The sequence below is a fragment of the Eremomyces bilateralis genome (genome assembly GCF_010015585.1).
Source record: "Eremomyces bilateralis CBS 781.70 unplaced genomic scaffold P152scaffold_13, whole genome shotgun sequence".
NCBI lineage: Eukaryota > Fungi > Ascomycota > Dothideomycetes > Eremomycetales > Eremomycetaceae > Eremomyces > Eremomyces bilateralis.
The window spans coordinates 44,078-57,721 of NW_022985079.1; the positions used below are offsets into that span (position 1 = coordinate 44,078).

Here is a 13,644-nt window from a genome sequence, read left to right on the forward strand (position 1 = left end):
GAGAGCGGGCGAGCTAGCGTTGGCTCGTGGGAGGTTTTCTATATCGCTACATACAGGCAGCATGGGCAATGGGGTTGTCGGGATGCTTGGTTTGCGGAGGATGGATAGGGGAAAAGGGGAGATGGTGGGGATGGGCGTAGGGTAGGGTAGAGAATACATGAATTATAATCACGATGATGCGCTTTGGTCATACGATGCTTAATTCACGGGGGTAGAGCTTGTGGGGATGTCGGTCGCTGTAAAATAGCGCGGGCGGCGCGCCGGGGAAAAGGGGGTTGTCAGGACTTTGATACGCCTCGATAATAGGGGATTCGAGTGCCTCCAGGATCACCCACTTCGATGGCTTCTTGTCCGGGGCACATTTTGAAACCCCCCAGTCCATGGTCTATAAGGACATGATCGAAACGTCACTCATCCCCGCCTCCAGACACCACCATTCTGAACGCAAATACTATTCTACGAAAATATCAAAATGTCTATACAACTGTCCTATCAACGCGTGCATCCCCTTTCTACACGACCTATATCATTTCACGTCCGCCCGAACCCCTTTCCCAAACGAAACGAAGCGATATGCGGACTCTTTTCAAATGAGGAATATGAATGGATGTATGGTACAAGATTGCGGGAACTGGATGGGTGCATAGGCGGGGGTGGCCGACGGTGTGTTCTTGGTTCTTTTGGGTTGGGTTGGAGTTCAGACGCTTAGTTCAGCGCCTTGATGACGGCGCCGGCGTATTCGTGGGTCTTGGCTTTGCCGCCCAGGTCGCCGGTGATGGTCTGAGGAAGTGGGTTAGTAGGACTTCTTTGGGTGATGTTCGAGGGACGCTGTTTGCTAGAGATGAAATGGGAATTCCGGAGAGAATGGAAAGGAAACGGGAAGAAGACGACATACCTTGCCCTCAGCCAACACCTTGAAGATGGCGGTCTGAATCTGCTCCGCATGTTGGTGGAGTCCCATATGCTGCAGCATCATGATGCTGCTCAACAGCAACGCGGTGGGATTCGCGAGCCCCTTCCCGGCAATATCCGGCGCGCTTCCATGGACGGCCTCGAAGATCGAGCACTCATCGCCAATGTTTCCAGACGGCGTCAGACCCAGTCCACCGATCAACCCGGCGCACAGATCGGACAGGATATCGCCGTACAAGTTCGGCATGACCAAAACCAAGTCCGCGTACGGCGCCGGATCCGTCACCATCTTCAAGCAGGTATTATCCAACAACTCCGCATCAAACTCGATCTGGGGGAACTCCTTCGCCACGTCCCTGGCGGTCCGCAAAAACAGCCCGTCGCTCATCTTCATGATGGTCGCCTTGTGCACGACACGCACCTTGGGCTTCCCGACCTCAAGGGCGTACTGGAAGGCGAATCGGAGGACGCGCTCAGAGGCGGCGCGGGTGATCAGCTTGATGGACTGGACGACGCCATCGACAACGATGTGCTCGATGCCGGAGTACTCGCCCTCGGTGTTCTCGCGGATCAGGACGGTGTCGACGTTGTCGTAGGGGGTTTGGTAGCCGGCGATGGATTTGCAGGGGCGGACGTTGGCGAAGAGGTTGAAGGTGCGGCGGAGGGTGAGGTTGAGGGAGACGTGACCTTTGCCGATAGGGGTCTAGGGTGGTTAGTGGGATGAGGGTGAGTGGAGGGGGGTAACGTACGGCGAGAGGACCTTTCAGCGCAACGTAGTTCCGTGTCACACTGTCAATGGCCTCTTGTGGGATCACGGTGCGGCCGTCTTTTAGCTGGGGAGTGACATCGACGGATTCCCATTTGATCGGGACCTGGATCATCCATGATTAGATTTGCTGCGGTCGAGGGGAGGACTGTTCATACCTTGGCGGCGGTGAAGATGTCCTTGACTGATTGCGCAATTTCCGGTCCGATACCGTCGCCCTCGATTAATGTGACGGTGTATTTTCCCTATGCTCAAGTGGTCAGCTGTGTTCATGTTGGAGCGCTTGGTCGATATCTGGGTGGAAGAAATTGATAATCCTTCGCTTTGACGTTCCCCCAGTCAAAGATAGCGGGAAGTCGTAGATGTAATTATCGACTTTCCGAATCAAATGAAGAGAGGAAAAATGTCAATTAAGCAACGCCCTTGGGATATGCTCAGGACCATCAATTTCTACCCCTCCGGATGGACCATGGTTCGGAGGTGCGGAATGTTCGGAGTTGGCGGATCGTACATCATTGCCTTTCGTTCCCAAAAATTTGGCGACTCGGTCATTCTTTGCGATGGCGGCATAGGATCGAGCCTGTTAAGCCGAGTTAGATTCCGTTCCTCTTATCCGTATAGAGAATTGATCTCTGGTACCTGGGTCCAACTAGGAGTGAAACTGGCTCGCGCCAGGTATCTGCACGCGGGACGAGCAATTAACCGAGTTGCTACCATTTTGAGTAATTGGCGAGCCGATACCGAGTGTAGAAAGAAGAGAAAGGTATGGAGGGAATGGGTGAGGAGAATTGGGTGGAAGAAGGGGTGGGGGAGAGAATGGAAGATAAAACGCATCCATCCCATCGCCCTAAAGACGTTCTTCAACTTCTGCTGCATCATTACCGTGCAATCCCAGCAAGGCAGGAGCGGGTGGGCCTGCACGGCCACATGCCAAGCCGGCAGGTCAGCCACATTTACGGTTCAGCGGAACACAGGCACGTGACAGGAACTCTGGTGAACCACATGCAGGCGCTTCGCGTAAGGTATTCAGGCATTAAGGCATTCAGGCATTCAGGCATATCACTGCTTGGCTCCATAACTTCACGTTGACGTCCAGACAGCTCAGGAGCTCCGATATCAGAGTACAGCTGTCACTACGACTTAACCACCCGACAATCACCCTCCTGCCGTTCTGTATTGTAAATAATTCACCATGGATGAAACCACGCTATTAAACCACTATAAGATCCTCTCGTTGTATCCCTCCGAGTACCCCGTCGAAAAGGACAACGAGGACAACGAGGACTCCGACGGCGACGACATACATGAACCACCCTCGCGGGTCACCTCGAAATCCATAGCCCAGGTCCCGGTGCAGCGCTCGAGATCACGGTATTCCATCCTCGAACGCCCGAATGGCCGAAGGAGCATCGCCGGGTTTGAGAAGACCAAGGAAGGGGCGGATAATTTGGTGCAGAAGGATGAACCGGATCCGCTAGGGAGCAGCATGAGCGTGGTGAACGTTTTACGGTCGACAGGACTACCGGTGGAGCAGGATATGAAGTTAAGTATGTGGAAGCCAATTATAGAACATATTTTTGCTTGATGTATGCTTATATGTTCTAGGGAACAAGTTCCTCCTTTCGTCAACCACCTTCAATCCCTCCCTATTCCTCTCCCACATCCACAACAATGACTCCACCCAAGACCTCATGCAAGGTCTCGAGTTCCTCTCCCACTCCATCGAGAAGAAGTCCGCCTCCCTGAAAGTTCTGGTCGAGTCCAACTTCGAGCGCTTCGTCCGCGCCAAAGCCACCATCGACACCGTCTACAACGAGATGCGCGGGAAAAACACCGAGACATCGCCGGACCCTTCCCATAAACGCAAGCACTCCCGGAATCTAAGTAGAAATAGTATCGGCGGTCATTTCCGGAATAGCAGCGGGGCATTCAGCCCTCGGCTCGGAGTCGACAACGGGCGGTCCACCACGCCGGAAAAGCGGAAGAACGCCCTTCTAAAAGAGAACGATTACGGCGTCGCTCCAATCAAAGCCCCGATCCTCGAAGTCGCGGTGCGCGCCGAGGAGGTATGGGGCCCGGCGCTGGGCAGCCGCGATAAAGAGGAGACGCTCCGGGCGATCCTGGGGGCGGTAGAGAAACACCGCGCGATCTTCGAGCTGAGCGTGTCGATCGCGGACTCGATCAAACGGCGCGACAACGATAGCATCGTGGAGGAGTATGCGCGGGCGCGGAAGTACGCGGACGATGCGCGGGCGATGGTGGAGGGGGCGTTGGAGAGCGGGGTGCAGATGCAGGATCGGGAGATCGAACAGGTCATCGTCACCGCGCGGATGTGGAACGATGTGGAAAGCCAGGTGGCGAAGTTCAAGCAGGGGGTGTGGAATCGGTTGGCGGGGACGCATTTCACGAGGCCCGGGACGGCGGTGGAGGAGAATGAGCCGGAGGAGCATATGGAACTGATTAGCATCCTGCTGGAGCTGGGGGTGGACGATAACCCCATTTGGATATGGTTGCTGAGTCGGTATGATTTCTTGAAGAATAAGATCATCGCGACGGCCGAGCGGTCGAAAATCGAGGTTGAAATTCTCCGACGAAGGCTTGCGAGTGGGGAGAGGCCGAGTATGAAGATGATCGCGACGCATTTACGGTCGGCAGGAAGTCATGGGAAACCCTCGAATTTAGCGACGTTCGACTCGACGAAAGTGCTGGAGTTCTGGGAACATTTATACACCACCATGAACGCCATGTTGTCCGCGCAAGGCGGCATCTTGGGCGAAGTCATCGAATATTGGGCGACGGCCGAATCCTTCATCAACGGCAAAGCCCAACAATCCCTCCCCCCCGGCATCGACGGCCACGGCATCCGCCACCACCGCCTCTCCACCGCCGGCGTCGACAGCCTCCGCACCGGCGCCCGCGAACTCATCTCCCTCATCCGCGACAGCATACACGCCATCTTCTCCGATCCCCCCACGGAAGACATCTCCCTCCTCCTCTCCCCCATCCCCAACAGCCCTGGCACCCCACGGACCCCTGCGTCCGCTACCCTCCCCCCCTTCAGCGACACCCGCTTCCAATTCGACCCGCAGCACCTCCCGCCCCCGTCCCCCCTCCGCGGCGACCCCTGGGAGTCCTACTCCTTCTGGCCCCCCTTCGCCAATTCCCTCAGCGCCGCCCACTACCTCGGCCGCCTCCTCAACCTCCTCGGCACTGCCGCCAGCGAAATGGCCTCCCTCAGCATCATGCGCGACGGCACCGGCGCACGGCCGACCGAGTCGCTGAAGGCGCTGATCAACGTCGCGCGGGAGCGGTGCGTGGCCGCGGTGTGCGCGGCGTGGGTGGCGGACGCAGAGAACGCGCGGGTACTGGAAGATTGGACGCGCAGCGCGGACGCGAAGGAGCTGACGAACCTGCCAACGCGGCTGATGGCGTTCGAAGGGACAGTGCTGGGGAGCATGCAGCGGATGCTGTACGTGAGCGAGGCGATGAATCGGCAGGGGTCGAGCGAGGTGGTGGTGCCGCCGAGCGCGAAGTTGCTGCAGCAGGTGCGGCAGCAGTTCGTGGGGAGCTTGTATAAGGCGCTCAGTGGGATTGTGGAGAATGCGAAGAGGCCGCGGAAGGCGGAGAGGGAGATGTGGGAGGTGGATCCGGATAGTTTGTTGGCACCGGCGAATAAGGCGGGGAGAGTAGAATCAGGAAGCGTGGTGGATTCCTCGAACGCGGTATGTATCCCCTCTCTCATCTGCGTTATATCGACTGATTATCTAGAACACCCGCATCCTCCTCACCCTCAGCAACCTCAACGCCATCCGCCACGACATCGTTCCCCACCTCATCACCCAATTTGAAACCGACTTCTCCGTCCAACTCGCTTCCGAAACCTCCACCATCGCCGACCTTCTTTCCCAAATCGACGCCCAACTCTTCCACAGCTACGTCGACCCCCTCGCCGCCTCCCACCGCGCCCTCCTCTTCGCCGCCATCCCTTCCCCCGACTGGGCCCCGACGCAAAAACCCACCGCCACCTCCTCCTACGTCTCCGACGTCCTCCTCTCCCTCGTCCTCACGCACACCGAGGTCGCCAGCGCCGCGTCCCCGCTCCTTCCACGCATCCTGCAGCACCTCCTCGAGCAGCTATTCGAGGCGATGATCGGGGCACTGGGGGAAAGGAAGCGGTATCCGCTGCCGGCGCTGATGCAGGCGACTATCGACTGCGAGTTCACGGCGCAGACGCTGATGGCGTACACGACGAACAAGGTGACGGAGTTGCAGGGGGCGATTTATCCGATGCTGGACGGGAAGACGGATCATGAGGCGCGGTTTCAGTTGAAGAATGAGTTGCCGGAGATGAAGATGACGTTGAAGCGGTTGAAGGAGAGTACCCAGGGAGAATTGTGAGTGTTTTTTTTCTTTTTCGTCTTTCTATTTCCGCATTCTTGGGTGATGCGGTGCTAATTCGGTGTGCAGCCTCTGCTTCAGGCGCCCACGCAACCACGATCGATCGAAGGGCGAGCGACGCAACGAGCCGCCTCGATAGGCGATAACGGACGGTATCAGAGCCGCAAAGATCCCATCGAATCGCCCCTGTACAGTACACAACCTCTACCAACCCGCGTATTTCAGCGCCCCTTCCGTGTCCGTCGTACCTCATCTTTCTTCCCCGATCATTTATCCCCACACAGTTCATCTCATCCGCACCAGGGAAGGATCGCCAACATCCCCCATCGCACAACATGGCGCACCAGCGAATTCGGACAGCACGTGATATTCCCTGCGCCTTAGTTCGCATACGTCCGTGGTTAGGGTTTTTTCGACATCTGGCCGGGCCGACGATCCGCCTTCCGTCCACGTTGTTGCAGGGATGCATTTTAATGCAGTTTGTTATGCAGCTTAGTTTGACGCGATGCCTTGGTCGTAATTCGGAACATGCTAGCTGGGACTTGTTGGACTTTGGTCGTTGGAGGAGCTAGGTCTTAACTGGAATTGGGAATTGATAGATGCGCTATTCAGTGCTTGGAGGGTTCGAATGAACGGAGGAGGGGCAGTAGTAAATAACATCCTCGTAGTACATAGTAAGGTATAGGGTTCTGCTCGGGGCAATTCTTAGGCCTCAGCGACGCTCATCCGCCCATCTACCTTATGCATCATGTATAACTGCACTCCTACCTGTGACCCGCCCATCCTCCCTCCCGATTCCAACTAAGCATAATTTGGAATCCTCCCAAGCGAGCTAGTCACCACGGACGCGGCTAATCATAGCGCACCGCATGCCCCCATCGTATCGATCCTATAATTAGTACGCATAAATCCACCGTCCGCATCAGCACTCCCCCGCATTGTGGCGTCAAGGGATGAGACCCGTAGCTTACACAGTAAGAGTCAAGGCATTGAACTGTTCGTTTCAATCATTGAGCGGTTGTTTCGTGCTTGGTTTCCTTTGGGGGGAGGGATGAGGTAGGCAACATCTTTGTTGCCACGTGGGTGAGGGACCTGGTTTGCATGATGTTGGGGCAAGGGGTTTGAAATTTTGGATATTGAATGCCGAGGATCGGCGGGTGAAGGATCGGCGAGGGGGGGTCCCGGAAGCGAGAAAGGTCAGAGACGGAGGAACGGACGGGGGAGAAGAGGTGGGAGTTTGGATCTCGGTTGCTGGTGCAGAATACTGTTCTGTGTTGGATTTCGCTCTTGAGATGGAGATTTGATTATTAATACTGTCGATATTTATGGACGAGTGCGAGGGGGAAAGACTCAGAGTCGGTTTATATGGCGATGGGGTTCGATAGTCGCATTATCAAAAGGTATCATATGGGAAGAGCATATTGACGATACTGATCTCTGCTGCGCATACATGTTCCCATTCGGCGATTCTCGAGGAACATGTAGATTCATCTGGATTGGAGCGACCCCCCTCCGAATTATGCTCGGGAGGTTTCATGAATCGATGACACGAAAACAAGCGATGCACTTCTCCGTTCCTCCCACCATATCTACTCCGCTCCGGTCAACCACGAGCCATCACGAGCATCACGATGAAGACGGTGGCCTGTCGAACGCACAATGCCAAGTCTGTCCCATGAATTCCTACGCGGTAGCGCTCGGTTTCACAAGGGATTGAACGCGTTTCGGTAAGGCTATGCCGCCTACGCCACGTTTTTCCCTTGCACGGCACGGATACGTGTGGTGTTTGGTTGAGGTTGGAGTTTGTTCGAGGGAATGGAACGCTTCTGGGGACGCGCAGCAGGCAGGTAAGAATTCCGTGAACGATTAGTACGTAGCGTGTTAATGTAACGTACCATACGTAGTAGTACAACAGGAGCGCAAACATGAATCAAAGACGTCTCCTAGTTTCCGGTTCGACATGCAGGGGATGATTCAAACTGCCAAGTGTGCCAACAAGCACGGTCGGTTCGGTGGATTTGCATCCCCTATCCTGGCCGATTTTGTAATTTGGTCGGTAGATTTGGAAGGTGAAAGCGGGGGTGTGCGTCCATCCATGGCAGTAGTCAGTATGTATCGATTGTCAGTTGCCAGTTGCTAATAATTGGACGGGATAATAGCAGACGGAGATTCTGCGTGTGAGTCGATTCGATAAATGATTCCCTCCAGGCTCCAGCCCACACGAGAGGATCTGCATTGCCTGCTTGCTTTTTGCGATGTATCTTGCGTGTCATGTCCACCAATCCTCTCATCCGCCCGCCCACTCACCTAGGCTCCAGTCTCCTATCCCCAACATCCAAACCCTCCCTCCCATCCATCCACCACACTAGTCAGCAGCAACATCTCACATCCCACCAGCATGCCCCCTCGAAGCGAAAGCCAAAAGAGAAAAGAGGGGCCTAGAGATTTCGACATGGATGCACAACGGAGGTTCAGTTAAGGAAAGCATCGGGTCGGGGTCAATGGTTAGCTTCGTTGCAAGCGCCAGAGCCCCCAGCCCGGGAGGGGAAACGAGCATTAGGGCGGTCTGTGCCCATCCCGTGCCTGAATCCCCGAATCCGTGAATCCCGTTAAGCGGGGCTGGGCGTCGTGGGGAGGGGAAACGGAGAGGAGGATGTCGGATGCATTCGAAGGATTGGCTTGTATGTGGGAGGGGATGTGGATTGGTTGATTGGAGGGGTATGGAATTGGAACTGGTGGACGCGAGATGGAGAGGGAAGAGGAGGGGGGGAGAGTGAAGGATAGGATGGGTGTTGTGCATGTGTGGTGCCGACGTGCAGATACCGCATACCACGAGGTAGATTGATTAACACCTTGAGAATTGACAATGAGAACATGGAAACAATCGAACCGCTGCACACTATTCCGATATCCGTAAGTCTGGAATCCCCCTATCGTCGAATGATTCCTTCCTGGATTGAGACGAGAGAGGCGGATAGAGTAATACCTCACATGACCTGGACAGCCATTTCAGGCATTCAGGCATGTCATGACCCGCACTCTCACCAGCTCTCACAGCTCCAAAGTCCACACTCACCCACAGCTTTAAGCTCACACCCGCCATCTCCACCATCTCCTCCTCCTGTTACTTGTCAGTCCTCCTCCTCACCCACATCTCTCTCTCCGGTTCACTTATTCCAAGTGTCCCCCCCATTGTTTCTCACTTCGTAATTACCTCATTCGGCCGTAATTGTCTAATTCCCTCTCGCATCTCTCCCCTCAATCCCCCCAACATCGTTTCGTTTGTTCCAACGTCACAACTTGAACCCTCTCTCCCGGTCATTCCCATCCACCAATTCATTCCCCCACATCATTCATCCATCCATCGCTATTCTCCCTCTTTTGTATACCTATCCATCTTCATCTTCATCTTCATCTTCATCTTCATCTTCATCTCCATCCCCATCCCCATCCCCATCCCCATCTCTCCACTTGCTCCAGCTCTACCCTCCATTGGACTCGTGCTTCATCCTTGGGCTCCAACACTCGGTATCGACGCGACCACTGCCAATCTCGTCCCGAAACTCGTCCCGAAGCGCCCTCTGCATCCACCGGCTACGGACTGCGCTCCCTGCACGAGCAATCCTGCACGAGCGACCAAGTACATGATTGCTTCTCCTAATGATTGAATCTTCCCATTGACAAGACACCCCTCCCTGCCACGGCAAATCCATTCAGCCCGCAACAGAACGTGGCTGTGCCAGAGGGCTAAGCTGGTCTCCAACCAATCCATTCAATTTCCCCAATTCGCAATCGAATCGTCAATCCTTCCAGCTCCTCAACATCTTCCCGTCCGGAAATTCTTTCCGTCGTTACATTATCTTTCCCAAGGACGTGGCCTCTTTTCCCCTTCACACGACGCAACTCCACGGTAAACTGCATTCGATCATTGGATTGTTTCTCTCCACTACCTCCACTGAGTCCACTCGAATCCCCATCAGAGCCCCCCCAAAATCCCCCAAAGATCCCCTCAAGGCCCCAAAAGACAAGGCCACCGAACGAACCCGGCCCATCAAACAGGCCATCAACACACCCCAGCTTGGACGGCCTAGCTTCAACCCGCAAATCCCCAAACTTAGCAAAGACGGGATTCAGCTTTCCACGATCTTCAACTTCCATCGCCAACTCTTCTTTCCACCGTCCCACCGCGTTCTCCTTCCGCTGCGAGTTTTGCGTGCACGGCAAGGCTGAATTCCTCGCCGCGCGTTGTCCGCCGCCACCTTGGGAACCAGTGTGTGTCATCACCACGTGAAGGTGTAGAAACGAAGAATCCACCAAACGCAATCCGTTGAGCTGCGATCCCGAATCTTGACGCGGAAATCGAGACATTCCGGAACCAGGCGACTGACTTCTTCCCTCCATCTCCACCTCGAAGCGATCCATCGCCTTCGATCAACCAAACCCCTTTGTTGCATCGCCCTTTTCCCGCTCAGCGACCAGCTTATCGGATCCCACGACACCATCGCTCGGTGCCTCCGAATCCGTCGATTCCACAACGATCGGACCCGGCCCACGCGTGGATTCCTCGTACAAACCATCCGATTCCTGACGAAGGAACACGATAATTGCATTTCCGCAACCGTTACACTTGTACACGCGCACAGCTTTCAGGCACCTATTAATCAATCCAACCACGAATAATCGGTCGACGTTAGATAGTATCCATCGCACGACGCTTCTGCCTTGGACTTACCCCAGCACGCACGCTAGGGCAGCTGCCTTCTGGAAACTAAAATCGAACCACATCAGGGCCATCGACCACGATTCCTCGATCGAGTCCGCGCTCATCTGCATCATCCTGCTCTCGAGTCCTTCCCCGACTCCACCTCACTCCGCGTACCCACCTGGCGCCTATCCCGCCTATCTACCACCCACCCACCACACCGAGCGCGGAATCGCGGCTCGCGGCTCCATTCCGCGTCACCACCACGGCGTTGCCCCGCGACGGATCGACCGGGCGGCGAGCGCGGTAGCGAGCAGCCAGGATGGGCGTGTGCATGTCATCAATCAATGAGGAGGATCGCGAGCAGACGAAGCGGAGCAAGTTAATTGATCGGACGTTGGAGGATGATGCGCGGCGGTTGAAGAGGGAGTGTAAGATTTTGTTGTTAGGTATGTTGGGTTTATCTGCTTTTGAATGGTGGGGTTGAGGTCGTTGCGTTTGCTTCGTCGCGTAGCTGCAGCGATCTACCGGCTCTGCCTCGATCTACCGGCTCTGTCTCTCCATCCACCCACCTCCCCATCCCGTCACTCCATCCACTAACCCCCCATAGGCTCCGGCGAATCCGGCAAATCCACCATCGTCAAACAAATGAAAATCATCCACCAAGGCGGCTACCGCCCGGACGAACTGGTCATGTACCGGCTCACGATCTACAAGAACGTCGTCGACTGCGCCAAAGCGCTCATCGGCGGCATGCGGCAGTTCAACATCCGCCCGGCCAACCCAGATAACGTGGAGTTCGCGGACTATTTGATGGAGTATGCGGTGGATCCGGATCCGGATCGGCCGCTGGATAAGAAGGTGGGGAGAGCGGTGGAGAGTTTGTGGGGGGATGGGCGGATGGGGGAGGTAATGGATCATTCGAGCGAGTTTTATTTGATGGATAGTGCGCCGTAGTACGTTTTGCTCTTCTCCCTTCCCTCTCCTTTTTTCTCCTACTTGGTCTGCTCGAGCAGCTTTGTTGGGATCCAATAGAGCGAACGACGATGACTGACTTTGTGTAGCTTCTTCGAGGAGGTCCATCGCATCTGCTCGCCGGAATACATCCCCACCGAATCCGACGTCCTGCGCGCGCGAACGAAGACGACGGGAATCTACGAGACGCGGTTTAGCATGGGCCAGTTGAGTATCCAGTACGTTGCGCCTTGCACACCCATCTCTGATCACCTATCCTTCCATGGGCATGAATCTTTCTATGAATATGATTTGAAAACTGTGAAACATCCAAGCTGACTGGCAACTCTTCAAACAGCATGTTCGACGTCGGCGGACAACGCAGCGAGCGCAAAAAATGGATCCATTGCTTCGAGAACGTCACGTCCATCATCTTCTGCGTGGCGTTGAGCGAGTACGATCAGGTGCTATTAGAGGAAAGCAGCCAGGTACTTCCCCCCTCTCCCAAAACTCCATTCGCAACACCCCTCTCCGAAAATCCCACTAACTCCCACAGAACCGCATGATGGAATCCCTCGTTCTCTTCGACTCCGTCGTCAACTCCCGTTGGTTCATGCGTACCTCCATCATCCTCTTCCTCAACAAAGTCGACCTCTTCAAACAGAAGCTCGCCAAGAACCCGCTCGGTAACTACTTCGCCGACTACTCTGGCGGCACCGACGTCAACCGTGCCGCAAAATATCTTTTGTGGCGCTTCAACCAGGTGAATCGGGCGCATTTGAATCTATATCCGCATCTGACGCAGGCGACGGATACGAGTAATATAAGGTTGGTATTCGCAGCGGTGAAGGAGACGATTTTGCAGAATGCGTTGAAGGATTCAGGGATTTTGTGATGGGGGATGTGAGTTGGATATGGTCGATGGTTTTGCCTCGACCGAACTGAAACGAAAACTCGACCGAACTGAAACCGAAAACGAATCGAGACAAGGATGGGGGTCTCGATGCCCGATGCCGCAGCAGTGCTTTTGCGATCAGTATGATCGGATCGCGCGAAATCAGCGGGTTGGACGGGATGGGACGGGAATCCGAACTCGCACCGACCGACTAGCCCTCACATACCCTACGACCTTCTTCCGCACGGCGTTGGGCATCTTTTCTTCGGATTCCATGCCTCGGACGTTCTGGGGCCGAGACCGCTAGCGCACTCGAGCAGCGGACGCAGTTCGACATGCGAGGACGTGGGCGCCGTGTGGGAAGATCGAGCGCGGCATGGAGTGGGAGAACACGTGGATCGCGCTGGCTGGCGGCCGGACGGTGCGCCGGAGTAGCGGATGAGCGGTGTTGAGCGACGCTGGAGCCGCTTGTCCGCACAATACCATTTGATGAGCCTGGAATCGGCGATGGTTCCGGGTAGCTTGCGGAGTTGAGGATGCATGGCGCTTCTGGACGAATGACTCCTTGGTTGGGGATTTCTGGCTAGCACCGGCGTTCGGATGGATGGCTTGGTTCCAATGTCGGTTGGCTGGGTTCTAACACTGGATGGCTGGGACGATGCTGCTAGGCATAGCGATGCCATTCTGGACGAGTGGTACCCCTTGGTTTGGGTTGGATGGATCGCGGGTAGACGGATGGGTTATTTGGTGGGGAGGGGGAAGGAGGAAGGAGGAAAAACACTAGAAGATGGATAGGATAGCATAGGATAGTTCCAGATCGTTATTTCACAGATACGTGGATGAGTGACGGTGGGACGCTGGTTGATTTGATTTGATGGCATTGATTCATTTGCAGGACTCGAACTATTTTTGGTCGGGGAAGTAGTATACAAAAGTTCGTGTGTCCATTCCGTCACATCACATCCCCAAGCCCTGAAGGTGTGGAGTACCGAACGATATCCGGTGTCGGCCACTGAA

At 55.3% G+C, this 13,644-nt stretch overlaps 4 protein-coding genes across 4 annotated transcripts; 2 read left to right on the top strand and 2 right to left on the bottom strand.

The window, feature by feature from the left end:
- Window positions 1-272: 272 nt before the first annotated feature.
- On the bottom strand, window positions 273-2,396 carry P152DRAFT_514988 (isocitrate dehydrogenase [NAD] subunit 2, mitochondrial; the record flags this gene model as incomplete). Its single annotated transcript, XM_033682880.1, has 6 exons — window positions 273-780; window positions 896-1,615; window positions 1,662-1,784; window positions 1,837-1,923; window positions 2,190-2,258; window positions 2,318-2,396. Coding segments are annotated over 6 exons (1,153 nt in total), but the record flags the coding sequence as incomplete, so codon positions are not given.
- A 474-nt stretch (window positions 2,397-2,870) lies between these two features.
- P152DRAFT_398975 (exocyst complex component Sec5) lies at window positions 2,871-6,076 on the top strand (the record flags this gene model as incomplete). The annotated part of the gene is made up of 3 exons (XM_033676496.1): window positions 2,871-3,225; window positions 3,284-5,400; window positions 5,447-6,076. 3 exons carry the CDS (start codon window positions 2,871-2,873, stop codon window positions 6,074-6,076), a joined length of 3,102 nt encoding a protein of 1,033 aa, XP_033533049.1.
- A 2,142-nt stretch (window positions 6,077-8,218) lies between these two features.
- On the bottom strand, window positions 8,219-8,938 carry P152DRAFT_459361 (uncharacterized protein). The gene has a single exon (XM_033679660.1). The coding sequence runs from the start codon at window positions 8,874-8,876 to the stop codon at window positions 8,460-8,462; it is 417 nt and encodes a 138-aa protein (XP_033533050.1). The 5' UTR covers window positions 8,877-8,938; the 3' UTR covers window positions 8,219-8,459.
- A 2,174-nt stretch (window positions 8,939-11,112) lies between these two features.
- On the top strand, window positions 11,113-12,627 carry P152DRAFT_399315 (guanine nucleotide binding protein, alpha subunit; the record flags this gene model as incomplete). Its single annotated transcript, XM_033676510.1, has 5 exons — window positions 11,113-11,227; window positions 11,389-11,734; window positions 11,843-11,971; window positions 12,091-12,220; window positions 12,289-12,627. 5 exons carry the CDS (start codon window positions 11,113-11,115, stop codon window positions 12,625-12,627), a joined length of 1,059 nt encoding a protein of 352 aa, XP_033533051.1.
- Between the last annotated feature and the right edge of the window lie 1,017 nt (window positions 12,628-13,644).

Coding starts and splice junctions, on each gene's coding strand:
- P152DRAFT_459361 (XM_033679660.1), bottom strand. CDS start 8,876: ATGCACAACACCCATCCTATCCTTCACTCTCCCCCCCTCCTCTTCCCT.